Genomic DNA, 16,861 nt, shown 5'->3' on the forward strand with positions numbered 1-16,861 from the left:
CCCGAGACACCATTTTAGAGCTACTCCTGTGGGTGGCACAATCAGTGCTGCAGGTCCACTAGTAGCATTTGTCTTCCCCCGCCCTGGCACACCCCGTGCACTTTACTTGGGACTTCATGGTGATACAAATATGCCAAACATGTATATCCAATCACAATAACAATTTACATAGAGAGCATATGCACTTTAGCACTGATCAGCAGTGGTAAAGTGCGCAGAGTCCTATTGCCAACAGCCACGGGTCAGGAAAAATAAGGGAGGAAGAAGCAAAAAGTTTGGGGATGACCCTGCAAGAAGGGCCAGTTCCAACAGGAAGCAGGCGGGGTATGGAAGGTTCTCCTAGGAGAATTAGATAAAGTGGAGAAAAACCTGCAGGAAGAAGAAATAGCGAGGCCTGGGCACCCTGAATTACAGAGAGTTGGCACGGCTCGGGAAACAGTGGCTGTCGAAGTAGAGCGACTCCGTAGCTTTGACTACAAGACCTACTCGACGAGGGTGCAAGCACACTGCTGGCATGGTTAGCCAACCCCACACTCCCCCTTCCTGGCTTTGGAGGAAGACAGGGGTACTATGGTGTATACTCAGGCCGAAATACTACAAGGCTTTACACGCTACTACAAGATGCTTTATAAAAGCATGGTGGCGAACGGGGATCCAGCTCTCGACGCCTTTCTGGACGAGCTAGATTTGCCAAATGTAGACCACGATCAAGCGGAAGATATAGGGAAAGATATAGAACTGGGGGAGATTTGGGGAGCTATAAATCGTATGGCCCGCAACAAAACACCAGGGATGGATAGTCTGCCAATAGAATTTTATGGTAAATATATAGACCTATTCGCACTGGGGCTCTTGGAGGTATACAAGAAGGCCAAGGAAGCGGGCTGCTTGCCCCAATCAATGAGAGAAGCGCTAGTGATCCCGTTGTTGAAACCAGGGAGGGAAAGTGGCAGCACGGCTTTGTATAGGCCGTTGTCCATGTTGACGACTGATTACAAAATTCTTAGCAGTATACTGTCGGCCCGATTGCTGCCATATATGACCTCGTTGGTCCACAAAAATCAGTCGGGTTTTATCCCTCTGCGCAATACCACTTCGAATATTCGAAGACTCATACGTCTCATGAGCAACGACAACTTCGAAGCACAAATGCCCTTGATACTGTCCGTCGATATAGAGAAAGCTTTTGATAGCTTGGAATGGGACTACTTATATAATGTTTTGAAGCGCTTCGGGCTTGGAGAAGAGTGCATACGATGGATGACCGCCTGGACCCTCATTCAGCCCGGTTGCTCCTCCACGCTCCAGCTGACCCTCACGCTGGTATCGTTCTGCTTTACCAATTCTCTGGTCCCAACGCTGCATTGCCCTGCATTCATTCATTTGCTAGCGCTGCACTATCGCTCCATAGCGCTGTATTGCCGATTTAATTTGTACCTCGTGAATAGCGCTGCTCTGCTGATTTAATTATTTTATTGTGCCGCACTGTCGCCTTATTTATTTCATTAACTCTGAATTGCTCAGCTGTCTCGTGCGTGTAAGGCTTTCATTACGCTGTGCATTTGCTGGCCCTGGCTGTGCTCGCCTTTGACCCTCCATTTTGTGCATTTGTTTATCCCCTGGTCCGCCCCTCCTCCCGCCACCGCCTCCTCCCAGCTGCTGCCCCTCCCACCCACGAGTTATACCCTTCCTCGCTCCCGAGCTCCCTGTGACCGCCTGGACCCTCATTCAGCCCGGTTGCTCCTCCACGCTACAGCTGACCCTCACGCTGGTATCGTTCTGCTTTACCAATTCTCTGCTCCCAACGCTGCATTGCCCTGCATTCATTCATTTGCTAGCGCTGCACTATCGCTCCATAGCGCTGTATTGCCGATTTAATTTGTACCTCGTGAATAGCGCTGCTCTGCTGATTTAATTATTTTATTGTGCCGCACTGTCGCCTTATTTATTTCATTAACTCTGAATTGCTCAGCTGTCTCGTGCGTGTAAGGCTTTCATTACTCTGTGCATTTGCTGGCCCTGGCTGTGCTCGCCTTTGACCCTCCATTTTGTGCATTTGTTTATTCCCTGGTCCGCCCCTCTTCCCGCCACCGCCTCCTCCCAGCTGCTGCCCCTCCCACCCACGAGTTATACCCTTCCTCGCTCCCGAGCTCCCTGTGACCGCCTGGACCCTCATTCAGCCCGGTTGCTCCTCCACGCTCCAGCTGACCCTCACGCTGGTATCGTTCTGCTTTACCAATTCTCTGCTCCCAACGCTGCATTGCCCTGCATTCATTCATTTGCTAGCGCTGCACTATCGCTCCATAGCGCTGTATTGCCGATTTAATTTGTACCTCGTGAATAGCGCTGCTCTGCTGATTTAATTATTTTATTGTGCCGCACTGTCGCCTTATTTATTTCATTAACTCTGAATTGCTCAGCTGTCTCGTGCGTGTAAGGCTTTCATTACGCTGTGCATTTGCTGGCCCTGGCTGTGCTCGCCTTTGACCCTCCATTTTGTGCATTTGTTTATCCCCTGGTCCGCCCCTCCTCCCGCCACCGCCTCCTCCCAGCTGCTGCCCCTCCCACGCTCCGCCCCCTCCACCATCCATTTATGACCAATGCCCTAACGCGCAGCGTTCACGCGCAGCGACCGCGCCCAACCCGCGCCGAAGGTGCGCCAAAGGTAAGCCCGTCTACGCCCGTCCGCGCCTGGACCGCGCCCAGCGCCATACCCCCTGCCCCTCGCGCTGCCCAGCCCTCCCACATTACCTACGATTCCGCCACCCTCCTAGCCCTTAACCCCGGTCGCACCCCCAACTGCGTCCAAGCCGCCCCTGGACAAACCCATGGACCTTTCTCCTGCTACTCCTGCAAATTCAGCGGCACCGACAACATCTCCGCTACGACCACACCACTGACTCCCGACCCCAACCACCTAAAATGCATCCTTCTCAACACCCGATCAGTCCACAGGCACGCCATTGACCTATGGAATCTACTAGACACCATTTCTCCAGACATCGCCTTCCTAACGGAAACATGGATGAACGCCTCTTCCGCACCAGACATCACCATTGCCATCCCTGAAGACTATAAGATCACTCGCAAAGACCGTACCAGCCACACAGGAGGAGGAATCGCTATCGTCCATAAGAAATCAATCCGCATCTCAACCAGCTCTGACGCCAACCTCGCCAACTCCGAACACCTTCACTTCCAGATCCACATCGACCCCAAAACCACACTCAGAGGCACCCTCCTCTACAGACCACCAGGACCCCGCGCAAAATTCAGTGAAGACATCACGGACTTCATCACTCCTCACGCGCTCCCCTCCAAAGAATACATCCTTCTGGGAGACCTCAACTTTCACCTTGAAAAGATCAACGACCGCAACACCACCACCCTCCTGGACAACCTCGCCAACCTCGGACTTAAACAACTGGTCACTTCCCCCACCCACATCGCAGGTCACACACTCGACCCCATCTTCACCTCCAGCAATCATGTCTCCTTCAGCCACACTACGGATCTCCTCTGGACTGACCACAGCTGCGTTCACTTCACCTACAACAAGCCGAAACCCACCAACCACCTCCAACCAACTCTGAAAAGAAACTGGAACAAAATCTCCACCGACCAGATCTCCTCATTGCTCCTTCTAAACACCCCAGCCCACTCCTCGGATCCAAACCTAGCCGCCGCCAACTTCACCCTATGGTTATCCAACACCGCTGACACCTTAGCACCACTGAAAAAACGTCAAAGCAAACCTGGCAACAAGAAGGCCTCATGGTTCAACGATGATCTTAAAAAGTCCAAAAAACTCTGCCGCACCCTTGAAAAAGCGTGGAAAAAAGACCCAACCACCAGCACCAAGGACGCCTTCAAAAACGCCACCCGCACTCACCACCAACTAATCCGAAAGGCCAAGAAAACAGCATTCAAGGATCGACTTGACAACAACGCCCACAACAGCAAGGAACTTTTCAACATCGTCAAGGAGTTTTCCAATCCCTCGGCCAACTCCAACGACATCACCCCCTCTCAAGCCCTCTGCGACTCCCTAGCCTCATTCTTCCACAACAAGATCGCAGACATCCACAACAGCTTCGACAACCAACCCGGAGCCCAACCCACCCAACCACATGCTGAACTCTCTCCCCCCGCGAACACCCTTAACGACTGGAACCCAATCTCCACTGAGGACACCATCCGCCTGATGAACTCCATCCACTCAGGATCCCCCACAGACCCATGCCCTCACCACATCTTCAACAAAGCAGACTCCGTCATAGCACCGCACCTCCGAGACGTCATCAACTGCTCCTTCAACTCCGCCACCTTTCCGGAAAACTGGAAACACGCTGAACTCACTGCCCTTCTGAAAAAACCCACAGCGGACCCCACCGAACTCAAAAATTACCGCCCGATCTCGCTCCTTCCATTCCCGGCCAAAGTAATCGAGAAAGCTGTCAACAACCAGCTCGCCGCTTTCCTCGAAGACAACAAATCCCTCGACTCCTCACAATCTGGCTTCCGAGCAAAACACAGCACTGAGACCGCCCTCATCGCAGCAACAGACGACATTCGAACTCTACTGGACAATGGAGACACAGTCGCCCTCATCCTCCTCGACCTCTCTGCAGCATTCGACACAGTCTGCCACAGCACCCTTTTACAACGCCTCAGCAATATCGGAATACATGGAAAAGCACTTGATTGGATCACCTCGTTCCTCACCGGAAGAACCCAGAGAGTCCGCCTCCCACCATTCAAGTCCGAGGCCACCAAAGTCATCTGTGGCGTCCCACAAGGATCCTCTCTCAGCCCCACCCTCTTCAACGTATACATGAGCCCCCTCGCGACCATCGCCCGCCAACACAACCTCAACATCATCTCTTACGCGGATGACACTCAACTGATCCTTTCTCTCACCAAGGACCCCAGCACCGCCAAAACTAACCTACACGAAGGAATGAAAAAAGTTGCTGAATGGATGAAACACAGCCGTCTGAAACTGAACTCAGATAAAACAGAAGTCCTCATCCTAGGTACATCCCCCTCTGCATGGGACGACTCTTGGTGGCCGGAAGCCCTTGGAAAAGCACCCATCCCGACAGACCACGCACGGAACCTAGGCGTTATCCTGGATTCTTCACTCTCAATGAACAGACAAGTCAGCGCCGTATCCTCATCCTGCTTCAACATTCTTCGCATGCTCAAAAAAACATTTCGCTGGATCCCCACCGAAACCAGGAAAACAGTCACCCATGCTCTGGTCACGAGCCGACTGGACTACGGAAACACCCTCTACGCAGGCACTACCGCTAAACTCCAAAAGAAACTCCAACGAATCCAAAACGCCTCAGCCAGAATCATATTAGACATCCCACGCAACGAACACATCTCTGGTCACCTGAAAGACCTCCACTGGCTACCCGTCAATAAGAGAATCACTTTCCGACTGCTAACCCACGCACACAAATCACTCTACGACATCGGACCAGAATGCCTCAACTCAAGACTGTCCTTCTACACCCCCTCCCGCCAACTACGCTCCTCCAGCCAAGCCCTCGCCACTGTACCTCGCATCAACAAGACCACCATGGGAGGCAGATCCTTCTCTTACCTGGCTGCTAAAACATGGAACTCACTCCCCACTCACCTTCGCCTTACCCAGAACCACCTAGCTTTCAGAAAGCAACTTAAAACGTGGATATTTGACAAGTAATCCTCCTCCCCCTCCTTAGCACCTTGAGACCCTCTGGGTATGTAGTGCGCTATATAAATTCTCTGACTTGACTTGACTTGACTGGATGAGAGTCTTATACACCTCGGCGGTGGCGAGGGTACGTGTGGGGAGGCTGATATCGCACCAATACCCGGTGGAACGCGGGACGAGACAATGATGCTCGTCGTCCCCCCTCTTGTTTGCCCTCGCTATAGAACCTCTAGCTAGCAAGATCAGGACGGGGAGACACTATAGGGGGCTGGACGTTAGGGATGGGCGACACCTTATATCCCTATATGCGGACGACCTATTACTATTTCTCGAGAATGCAGAGGCGGCCTTGACTGGGGCGGATAGACTACTTCAACGCTTTGGAGAGCTCTCGGGCCTAAAAGTTAATTGGTCCAAGACGTGTATGTTCCCTGTGCGACAGGGGGAGGTTAGGCCCGATTAGCACCCGTTGATAAAATGGGAACGCACCTGTTTGAAATACCTCGGGGTATATATATACCACACACTGGCGGACATGTTGGAAGGCAATGTGGGTCGTTGTATACGGGCACTGAAGGGCAGTATGGCCTTTTGGGCGACTCTGCCACTGTCACTGATGGGCCGAATTTCCCTTTTAAAAATGGTAGCATTGCAGCGACTTCTGTACTATTTTCGTACACTGCCTGTATGGATACCCTGTTCCCTTTTTAAATTGTTAAAATCGCAAATATCCTCATATCTTTCGGGTGCAGGGAGATGCAGGGTTGCCCAGAACACGCTCCTTCGACCGAAAGATGAGGGGGGACTTGCAGTCCCTGATTTCGAACTCTACTATTTGGCAGCTCAGTTGAAGCTCTTTACACAGGAAGTAGCGAGAGTGTTCAGAGGCCCAGAGCAGGAGAGGGAGGGAGGCACACCGCGCCATGTCTTGGCTTACATAACACTACAACAGAAGATAGACTTGCGGGACCTTACCATGGAACAAACATTCCGCCTTTGCTGGAACAGATCCCAACGCCTGGCGGGGGTGCGTCACCCGTACGCGCCGGAAATACCTATCGGAATAGTGACGGCGTTACCGCATGGTGGGGACTGGTCGCAGCTGCAGGTCTGGGCAGAGGCGGGACTGCCCGTTGTAGGAGATTTGTATGAGGACAAGGCGCTGCTGCCTTACCAAACGCTCCAGGAAAGGTTTGACCTACCGAGGGGGGATTCTTATTACATGCCGCGATCAATAGAGCCATGCAGGCGCACTGGAAGGAGGGGTTACTGGAACCCACAACGTCTATGGCATGCCAATATACCATGATGGTGGCGGGTACTTACAAAGCGGTCACATGTCTCCGAGAAAACTTGCCACCTTTGACCGGGTTGAAACACAAGTGGGAAGCAGATATAGGAAAGGAGATCCCAGAGACGGCTTGGGTGCAGATAATGCGGCGAGCCCGTAAGAGCACTAGGAACGCACGCTTCCAACTAGTGCACTTTTTTACACTACACAGAGCGTATTTAACGCCAGGGAAAATTCATAAGTATTTTGGAGTTAATGATGCAGCGTGCCCTAGGTGCACCAGGGAGGGGGTCGAACTGGACCACATGCTGTGGACTTGTCCAATGCTGGGAGACTACTGGAAGGCGATAGGAGCCACGTTGAACAAGGTGACGGGAAGACAGTTGCAGTTTGACATGGCTATCAGAGTCCTACATTGGTTCCCTCACACCCCCAAACACAAAAATACCAGCAAATGTATTGACATGGGCCTTATATTAGCCAAGCGTGAAATTACTAGACATTGGAAGGCGAGGACTGGTCCTTCGTGCAGACGATGGATGAATGAATTCCTGAAATGGGCTGCCTGCGAAAGCTCCCCTAGATATCAGATGGCACGTAGGCGTCAGGACGACAAAGCATTGGACGCAGCGATGGCGTAGGAGGTGCTAGTACAAGCCCTACAGGACCTAGAGACCCATGATGAGGAGGAGGAGCAGGATAGTAAAAGGGAACCCCTCCGACACATCCAGGACACATCGCACTCCTAAACACTTAACGCTCCTGGCACATAGCTCTAGATGACTGACTGAGGTGGCACGCGGAAGTGGTGGGACATTGGGGAGGGTGGGGGGGGCCCCGACAGGAGCACTAAGGAACTGTAGATTGCGCAGCGGCACACCCTAGTGAACACTGTAGAAGGAACCCTCAGGATACAGCACACAATATCGTAAGGTTGGCGAGGGACACTCCAGGGGAGTATTACGGAGGACGTTCCACTTGACATTGAGGTAGGGGTGTTCCTGACAGGAATAGTCACCCGCCGAAGGGTTCCCAAGATTGGGGGTAGAAGTGACATGGCAGGCTGTGTTAAGGCGCTTCTAGTTGCTCATGATCGTTTCATAAGGTTGATTGCGGGATGGGGGTTGTTGGGGGGGCTTTTGGAGAGGGGTTGTTCACGAATGGAAAAGCGGACATGAGGTCTTCCTACTAGATGGCTGCGATTGACTCATGGTTAACGCCGCCCGGCCGTGGGCACACAGGCTGTGTGGTGGGATTCTAAGAGTTTGGTACTTAGCAGCCACTGGGTTTGGAACTATGGAATGTGGTTACATGTAACTTTTATATTGTCTGGAATAAAAATATATTTAAAAAAAAAATTAGAAGAAGCCCATTCAAAGCCAAAACCTGTAAACATAGATGGAAGGCAGAATTTATTTTGAGGAAGAATTTCCGATTTGTCAACATTTAATTTATAACCCGAAACACAAGAGTAGTTATGTAATAAAGAAAAAAAGGCTGGGAGGGAAGTGGATGGATTAGAAATAAAGAGAAGGATATCATCGGTGTAAGCTGTGAATTTTATACTCACGTCTTGATAATTAAAACCAGTATAGTCCTTAGAGCGCATAATAGTTTCTAAAAAGGGTTTGAGGGCTAGGATAAAAAGGAGGGGGGAGAGAGGACAGTCCTGTCTAGTACCTCTGAGGAGGGGGAAATATCTAGATTGAGAACCATTAACCCAAACTGAAGTGGAAGGTGAAGAGTAGAGAAGCTTTATAAATGTAATAATAGTGGGACTAAAACAATGCCATTTCAAGGACCCAAAAATAAAATCCCAACTAACCCAATCGAAAGCCTTCTCAGCGTGAAGAGTAATAGCTGCAGGAGGGGAGTGAGACTTTGAAGCTAAATGTATAATGTTAAGAAGGGTACGCAAATTATCTGTAATTGAACGACCTTTCACAAAACCGGATGGAAAAATATTTACAAGATTGGGAATAACTTTATTAATGTGTAGCGTATATTTTACAGTCAGTGTTAATTAAAGAAATTGGTCTATAATTTTTGCATAGGGAAGGGTTTTTATCCTTTTTAGGTATGAGACAAAGCATTGCTTCGCCGGTGATTCGCCGGTCGACAGCATTTTTTTTAACAGTGACAGAAGGTGGGGTATTAAGAGTGCCTTGAAATTGAGAAAAAAGCGGACAGGAAAACTGTCCGGCTCTGGCGTCTTATCTTTTGGCAATTATGTCAGCGCCTCGATTAACTCTGTTACAGAAATGGGAGCATCTAGAGAAGAAAGATCAGATACATGGTCTGTAGGTTTGGGAATGTTGTGGAAGAAAGAGTCGATAAGGTCAGAGGATGGGGAAGATTCTGGGGTATAAAGAGAAGAGTAATATGCTGAGAAACAATCAAGGATAGAAGAATCAGAGAAGTGCAGAGTCCCTGAAGTATCCTTGATGGAGACGGTTCTGGATTTTTGTTTTTTAATCTTAAGATAGTTAGCTAGGGATCTACCCGCCTTGTTGCGACCACCATATAGTATAGAGTTACATTTAAGAAGGATGTTACTGGCTGAATCCCACAAGAGTTTAATATATTGCATTTTGGCCTGAATGAGAAGGGGTAAAGTATCCTGTCCTTTAGTAGTAAAATATTGTTGCTCCAATAATTTACTTTGCTTGAGAAGTGAAAGTGAGTGTGAAAGAGATTTCTTTTTTTTACGGGAAACAAAATCAATAATGAAGCCCCTAGCTGCAGCTTTGAAAGCATCCGAGACAACGTGAAAATCAGAAACATAGGTGAGATTGTGTTGGAAGAATTCTTGGGCAAATTGAAGAAATTGAGCATAGAATTGTGTATCAAGCAGGAGGGAATTATTAAAGCGCCATCTCTTGGAAGCAGGAGAAGAAAGGGGGCAATTCATGTCGAGTATTACTGGGGCATGATCCGATATGAGTATAGAGCCGATTTCCCAATTGCCGTTCTTAGCAAAGGTGGCAGAATTGTACGTGAATTCTAGTCTCTCCAAGTTTTCCAAGCAGAATGCCATCTTTGACCCATCTCAGCTTGGTTTCCGTGCCCACCATAGTACTGAGTCTGCTCTGCTGGTAGTTACGGAGGCCATTTGGTTGAACTTGGATGTTGGAGACTCAGCGTCCTTGGGCCTTTTGGACCTAAGTGCCGCTTTTAACACTGTCTCCAATGCGATACTCTTAATTCACCTGCAGGAAATAGGCATCAGGGAAGCGGCCCTGGAGTGGCTCCAGTCTTTTCTGGAAGGGAGGTCCTTCCAAGTTCACGTCCCTCCTTTCCATTCACAAGAGCTTGCTTTGCGCCAGGGTGTACCGCAGGGTTCAGTGTTAAGCCCCCTACTGTTTAACATTTACGTCCAGTCCTTGGCTGTGTTGGCGAAGGGAAGGGGCTTGTCACTGGTATCGTATGCTGAAGACACCCACTAGTGATTGCATTTTCCCGAAAAAGTTGCACTAATTTGATCAAGTTCAAAGAGGACCTCTCTGCGATTGCGGACTGGATGGCAATGAACTGCTTACAGCTCAACGCCAGCAAGTCCGAGATTCTGTTGTTTGGGAAGGATCAGGGTTGTGGTCTGAGCACTGTTGGCCGGACCGCTTGAAACCTGCCCCCTTTGCCTAAGAAGACTGAAAAATCTCGCCATCTGGTTTGATAGTCGCCTGACTTTCGACGCCCAATCCAAGGCAGTGCCTAGGGCTTGTTTTGGGCTTCTGCAGGGCCTGAAACCACTGTTGGGCTTTTTCCCTCCAAAAGTACGCCAAATCATTCTTCAGTCTACAATTTTGTCTAGACTGTATTACGACAACTGCCTATATTTGGGTGCGAACAAGGCCAGTGTCAAGCGTCTTCAAAGGACACAGAATGCAACCGCCCCCATGTTGGTGGCCCTTCCAAACTTGTGCTCTGTTTCCCACGTACTTCAGAAACTCCACTGGTTGGCAATAGAGAAGCGCATTCAATTTAAGGTGTTTTGTTTGGCGCATAAGATCTTATCACCTCAGGCACCAGTGGGGTTAGCGGGGTTGCTTGAGCTCTACGTACCACAGCGTTCCTTAAGATCTGCCGCCTGAGCCTTGGTCTGTACCCCGCATGTCTGGAAAGCCAGAGCGGGTGGCCGTTCTTTTCCCAGCAAGGCCACGCAACTTTGGAACTCACTTCCTGTGCCCATCAGAGCTATCCAGAACCATCTTGCATTTCGGAAGGCTGTAAAGACCTGGCTTTTTCCTGCCTAAGCTTTTTCTGACCTCTGGTTTTGTCCTGGATTCTGCAGTCTGCGCTGGGACGCCCCGTCGCTGGGGCAGCTATGCGCATTATAAATCCGACAAATAAATATGAAAACTAACTGGATCAGAAGAATTTACTACCTCTAATAAGTAGATCATCTATTGACAAAATCTGCAACGATTGTTGTATGTTTCCCTGGCACATGCAAACAGATTATTAGTTTGTACAAAGGTGATAATTGTATATGCTCTAAAATGCAATACGGAACCGCTATGACATCTTGTATTTACTTTGTAGCGCTCAATAAAGTTTGTTAAAAAAAACTATTGACAAAATCTAAACTCAACAAAAAATTCAAAGAAGGACAGACGGGATGCCTTTTGCTGCAAAAAGAAAAAGCAGTACCTGCCCTCCCAACAAGGAATAACTTCAGGAGCAACACTTGCCAACAATGACTATATAAAGATTGAGCAAGATTTCATGATCAACCTCCACTTTGAAGATTGATTAGGATATTTCTTACAGTCACTCAAGACCAAAGAGATTGAAATACTTGGTTGTTAACAATGTGACAACATGAAACTGCCTTTTTAGTAGTTGATGTGTTTAGGCATTCAGTAACTAATAATGCATCCACTCAACCTACGGCAATAACACACTAACACACACATACAACCACACACACATTTGGCATGCATATACAAGATAAATTAAAAGAATAAAAATAGAAAAATAGAAAAAAACTAAACCTATTGGTGTTGGGCATCTGTTTGCAAGAAGAAATTTGTAAACAAATTAAAGATCGCATTGAGCAGTCATAGTGGAATGGTATTGTGCATAATGATAGATTGTGTGAAAGAGCAAGGATGGGTGGCACATTTAGAAGCAATGGGTGAGAAACCAAGGAACTGTGTAAACAAAAACATAATAAGCACAATGCAATTGGATTATGGCTTGCTCTGTAAACATCATAATGGGTTATCATCTGGTGTGTCATTATGCATAATGTGTCATCATTTTATTGATCCAAGATGACCAAAATGAATCATCTAATGTATTTGCCATTTTTAATGCCAAAAAAATGATGCAATGTGGGCAATGTGGGCAATACCCTTCCTAGAAAGCTCCACAGTTAAAAAACAGGGGCCATTTAGTATGTGGTGCACTGGAGATTAAATGAGTGGCCAGTAACACCATCTGAAGAGCCGATCAAGAGAGCTACAAAAGGACAAAGTTAAATTATCCTATTTTTATCCTACTTTTTTTTTTTGTCGCATCCCCTTCAGTCAGAATAATACTTGCCAGTAGACGGAAAACTAGAGGGATTTTTTTGTATTAAGAGACATCTACCTATGCCATGTATGTATGTAAACCTATTTGATAATTGTCAGGATCATACACTTTCTCCAAGGCCACTACATTTAAGGGCCTTGATTAACCCCTTAAGTGCTGCGTCGGTGCGTTGGCCGACGGTAGCACTACCTCCCCAGTGCTGCGCACGACCATTGGACGTCCATTCAGCACTGGTTCCAATGGACAGCGCAGCACTGGGGAGGGATGTTTACTAGCATCTATGAGGTTAAATTCCCTGCAGATGGGGAGCCTGATGGCCTCCATCATTTATATGATTAATTCTGCAGCTCACTCATTGGATGACTGATATCTCCAGGTTTGCTCTCCTTCTATTTAGCCACCCAGTCATGATGATGACCCACTGGTGAGGCTTCAATTGGCCCTTCTCCCTTTTGCCTGGTCGAAACGTCAACACTTTACACTGCCTGTATTGGATATTTGTTCCACAAAGGAGCAATTATGCTTGAAACAATTATCCTTTAATCAATGAGATCACATTTAATGCTTTATGATAAATGTAACTGCCAGACGTCTCTGTAAAAGTTATGAAATATGTAAAAGATCTATTTCCTCCTTCCTTTTTCTGCTGAAATTCTACACATGGGCACTCTTTTTGAGAACTTAGGGGCATATTACCAAGCAATAGCGATAATTATCGCTATTGCTTGGTTAGCGGGAAAAATTTACCGCAGCGCTGCGGCGATTTTTACCGCAAATAAACCTTGGGAGGTGGATATGTTATCCACCTCCCATTGGATAACATGGCTAAGAAATGCTCAGGGCAGGTGTTAGCTTTTGGAGATATTCCCGCTTAGCGCGAATATCTCCAAAAGTTGGTAATAGGAGATAGCGATGTTAGCGACTGTTTTCAGTCTCTAACATCTTGGCACGCCCACTTTGCATCTCATTAGTGATAAATATCACTGACATGCAAAGTGGGGCCCAAGATGGTCGCTATCTCCTACTAGCTGTCTCTAACTGGTGTTAGCGGCAGCTAGGTAATAGGGAGATAATTTTATCTCCGCTTTCTTGGCTTTTAAAGCCAAAAAAGCGGAGATAAACCCCCTTGATAATATGCCCCTATGTTCTCTTATTTTTTCTTTGGAAAGACCATGTGTAAATATCATATTTATACTGTTAGTTTTCATACATATTAAAAATGAATGCACTGACTTATTTGTGTGTGCTACGAAGCCTTAATGTTAAATATGATTTCCTAGATCGATAGAAGCAATATATCACCCCCTTCCTCAGTGTAGAGATGGGTGGTTGGATAAATAAAAGTAGGATAAGTTATTTTTTTTTGCTTTCTGCTGGTCTCTCCGATTGGACCATTGTGGTTATGTATCACAATTCATCCACATCCTTTGGGTTACTTTGGGGCTATCCCATTGTGATATGAGGGGCATTCTAAAGAAAGGAACCAAATAAAAGCACAGATCATTTCGGGTGAATATGCACATATGAAATGCCGTTATTCAGGATAACAGAGGAAGAATTGGGCTAACCCATTACCTCAAGCTGTGTACTGCCATGGATGGTATTACTTTATGGTTATTTAGTTTTTCTACTTTTAACACAGAACCTTGGTTGGCAGCAAAACATATCATGCATGACCTAAAAACAACGTTAAGAAAAAAGAATAAATACTATGCATATGATTTAAAATATCTACAAACTTACAATTAGCAAAACAATAGACAACTACACATGAGAGGGTATAGCAAGGATTTTCAAAATGCAAATCTTCTACCCACAGAGTTTGTAAGAGTGGAACTAACACCAAAACCGTTGACTACTATGGTAATATGTGAGAATCAATTGAACAAAATACTTGCCAACAGTCTTTAACACATTGTTCTAACCACCATTAAACACTAGTTGATTTAACATAGTTTTTCTCAATAAATAATTTGGTCCTATTAGTTTTGTCATACATTTTCATAATTGACCAATCAGGCCATTCACCTTTTTTTCTTTTACGTGCCATCATAACCAATTTAGGCCTATGGTATTTAGCATAACCTTTCCCACAAGACAACCATCAGGTATGCAGTTGTTATACTAACAATCCACCCTTCATTGAATATTAGCTTATAAATATATTTTTCACAATACATTTGTTGGGGATACAGGGATACTGCTTTTGCCATCCTAATAAACAGATTAGACCCATGGAAACTTGCAATGAACCAATCAAGTTTATCGCATTGATCACTCTGTAACAAAATCAGACTTAGTGTATTGCGTATAAGCTTTCCTCATACAAAAAGTACAATGCAAGCACTATTTTTTTCAGAAGCCATCCTTCTGCCCAATTAGAAGGCTATAGATGGGAAGATTAATATGTGGGCACTGCATCTTAATGCTCTTTTTCTCGTCACCACATAAAGTCTGGTGACTGATGCATTGTCTGACCAGACCTAAAAAAACTGTGGATTTATTGTATGCACCTCTGACATTATAAACTACCTGTTTAAAGGACAAACATCTTATGGGGATGGTTTTTGACAAAAATCCCTATGTACTAACAATAGTAGACAGGGTTATACATACAAAAGATTCTCCTTTTTTCTGACTTTGCATTTGTGCGGCACTGTACAGCACATACAATGCAGGAAAGGTTTTTAAAGTTGTCTAGGCATAGTATTTTGTACTCAAAGGATATCCTTCCATTACACATCCTATGATAGACACATGCACATACCCTTGCACTATGGCACAAAGGTGTGTGCGTGAGGCTTGGAAGCAAAATTCTATGTACCAGTGGAAGGGAGAGGAGAATACCATATTTCTGTTGATATGCTACTTGGTTGCTCCCTCCCTATCAGGCAACACAGCTGTTGAACTTTGTTGAGTGACACCGTCAGAATTCTCGTCCCTAGTCTTTGCACGTCCTGGCTCCCATTCTGAGCATCAGAGCTGTCACAGCCAAGCATGCAAAAAGACCTGCCCCCCCCTAGCCCCCACATCTCATACTCATATGCTTGTATATAGTAATAAACTTAATTTAAAACAAAGGTTGTAATTTTACTATTTTCCAAGTGGAGCAGTTAAAAAATTGCTTCCATTCTCGTTTTCCACAAAGTATAACACTTGGGGCAAGATCTACGACCATTGAAAATTGCGACTCATTGCGAGTTGAAGAGGGTGGTAAACTGCGAGTGTTTTGCAACCGTAATTGCGCTCTCAAAACATTCTTACATGGGTGTAGGACTCGCTTTTAGGGACGCCCTTGGAACGCCCCTTCCAAATAGCAAGTCGGTAACCCAATTTTGCGAGTCGCTATTTATTTAGCGACTCGCAAAACAGGGTTAGTATATAGGCCACAGGTTTTTTGCAGGCTCGAACGGGTCTAAAACCCAGTTGCGCACGCAAAAAAAACATTGTACATCTGGACCTTGATCCTCACTAAAGTCTTAAAAGAAATCTTGAGTTTACTATGCAGCCACAAACTGAGCACGTTAGGGGATTCTAGGAGCCCTTGGTCTGCCCTTGTGTGATCTCTTTGAACCTAATCAGTACCACGTCCTGGTTGACTGTAAAGTCAAGATCTCAATATGTGTGAAATGTGGTGTATTCTTCTGTGAGTGACCTTAGCAGCGGGGCTTGTCACCTTGTCTCGAGCCTGAAAAGGCGCATATGAAATTTCACACATGCCTGTGACCTCTGCTTCTCCTTTCCACAGCGGCGCCTGCTGTCCCGGCTGCATTCCGTGGCTGCACCAGCGCAGGGAGTATGGAACAGTTCCCCGTGGCTCCTGCAGACACTATTGAAGACATTGTGACATTGATAATCAGCAAAGGCGTTTGAAGAAGACTTTTTGCCAACGAGGCATCCCTTTTGCTCCTAATCCTGAAAAACCTCTCTACGCTTACCTAAATAACTAATTTACAGGGTTTTACAAACAATGTTTGGCCTGTGTACTGCAGTTTTTTTGTCTCGTTTGATTTCCCACAATCAATGTATTTTTTTATGCGTTCCAAAGTACGAAATAAACTTTTTCACTTTGTGAAAGTTGTTATCTGTTGTTGTCTCTGTCCTAGACTAAGATGTCACAGAACAGCCTTGGTGCCCAAACTGGCAAAACTGAGAATTACCACAATAAAAGAGCCAAACCTCAGTAATTGTGAGGTAAAGGATGGCAAATTCCAAAGTCTACCAAAGGGTAAAAGAAGCCAGGAAGTGGTAAATCTGATATTCTTGCATAAAAAAACTATGGGGCATATTACCAAGCAATAGCGATAATTATCGCTATTGCTTGG

At 46.5% G+C, this 16,861-nt stretch overlaps 1 protein-coding gene across 1 annotated transcript in view; it reads left to right on the forward strand.

The window, feature by feature from the left end:
- The window catches only part of LOC147707296 (uncharacterized), a 154,233-nt gene extending 137,627 nt beyond the window's left edge, over nt 1-16,606 (forward strand). Inside the window, exon 7 of the mRNA XM_086925632.1 lies at nt 16,285-16,606. Coding sequence (XP_086781758.1) covers nt 16,285-16,409 — 125 coding nt within the window. The 3' untranslated portion in view covers nt 16,410-16,606. The remainder of the gene's footprint in view (nt 1-16,284) is intronic.
- The last annotated feature ends 255 nt before the right edge of the window (nt 16,607-16,861 follow it).

This window comes from Lissotriton vulgaris, chromosome 6, assembly GCF_964263255.1.
Source record: "Lissotriton vulgaris chromosome 6, aLisVul1.2, whole genome shotgun sequence".
NCBI classification, from domain to species: domain Eukaryota; kingdom Metazoa; phylum Chordata; class Amphibia; order Caudata; family Salamandridae; genus Lissotriton; species Lissotriton vulgaris.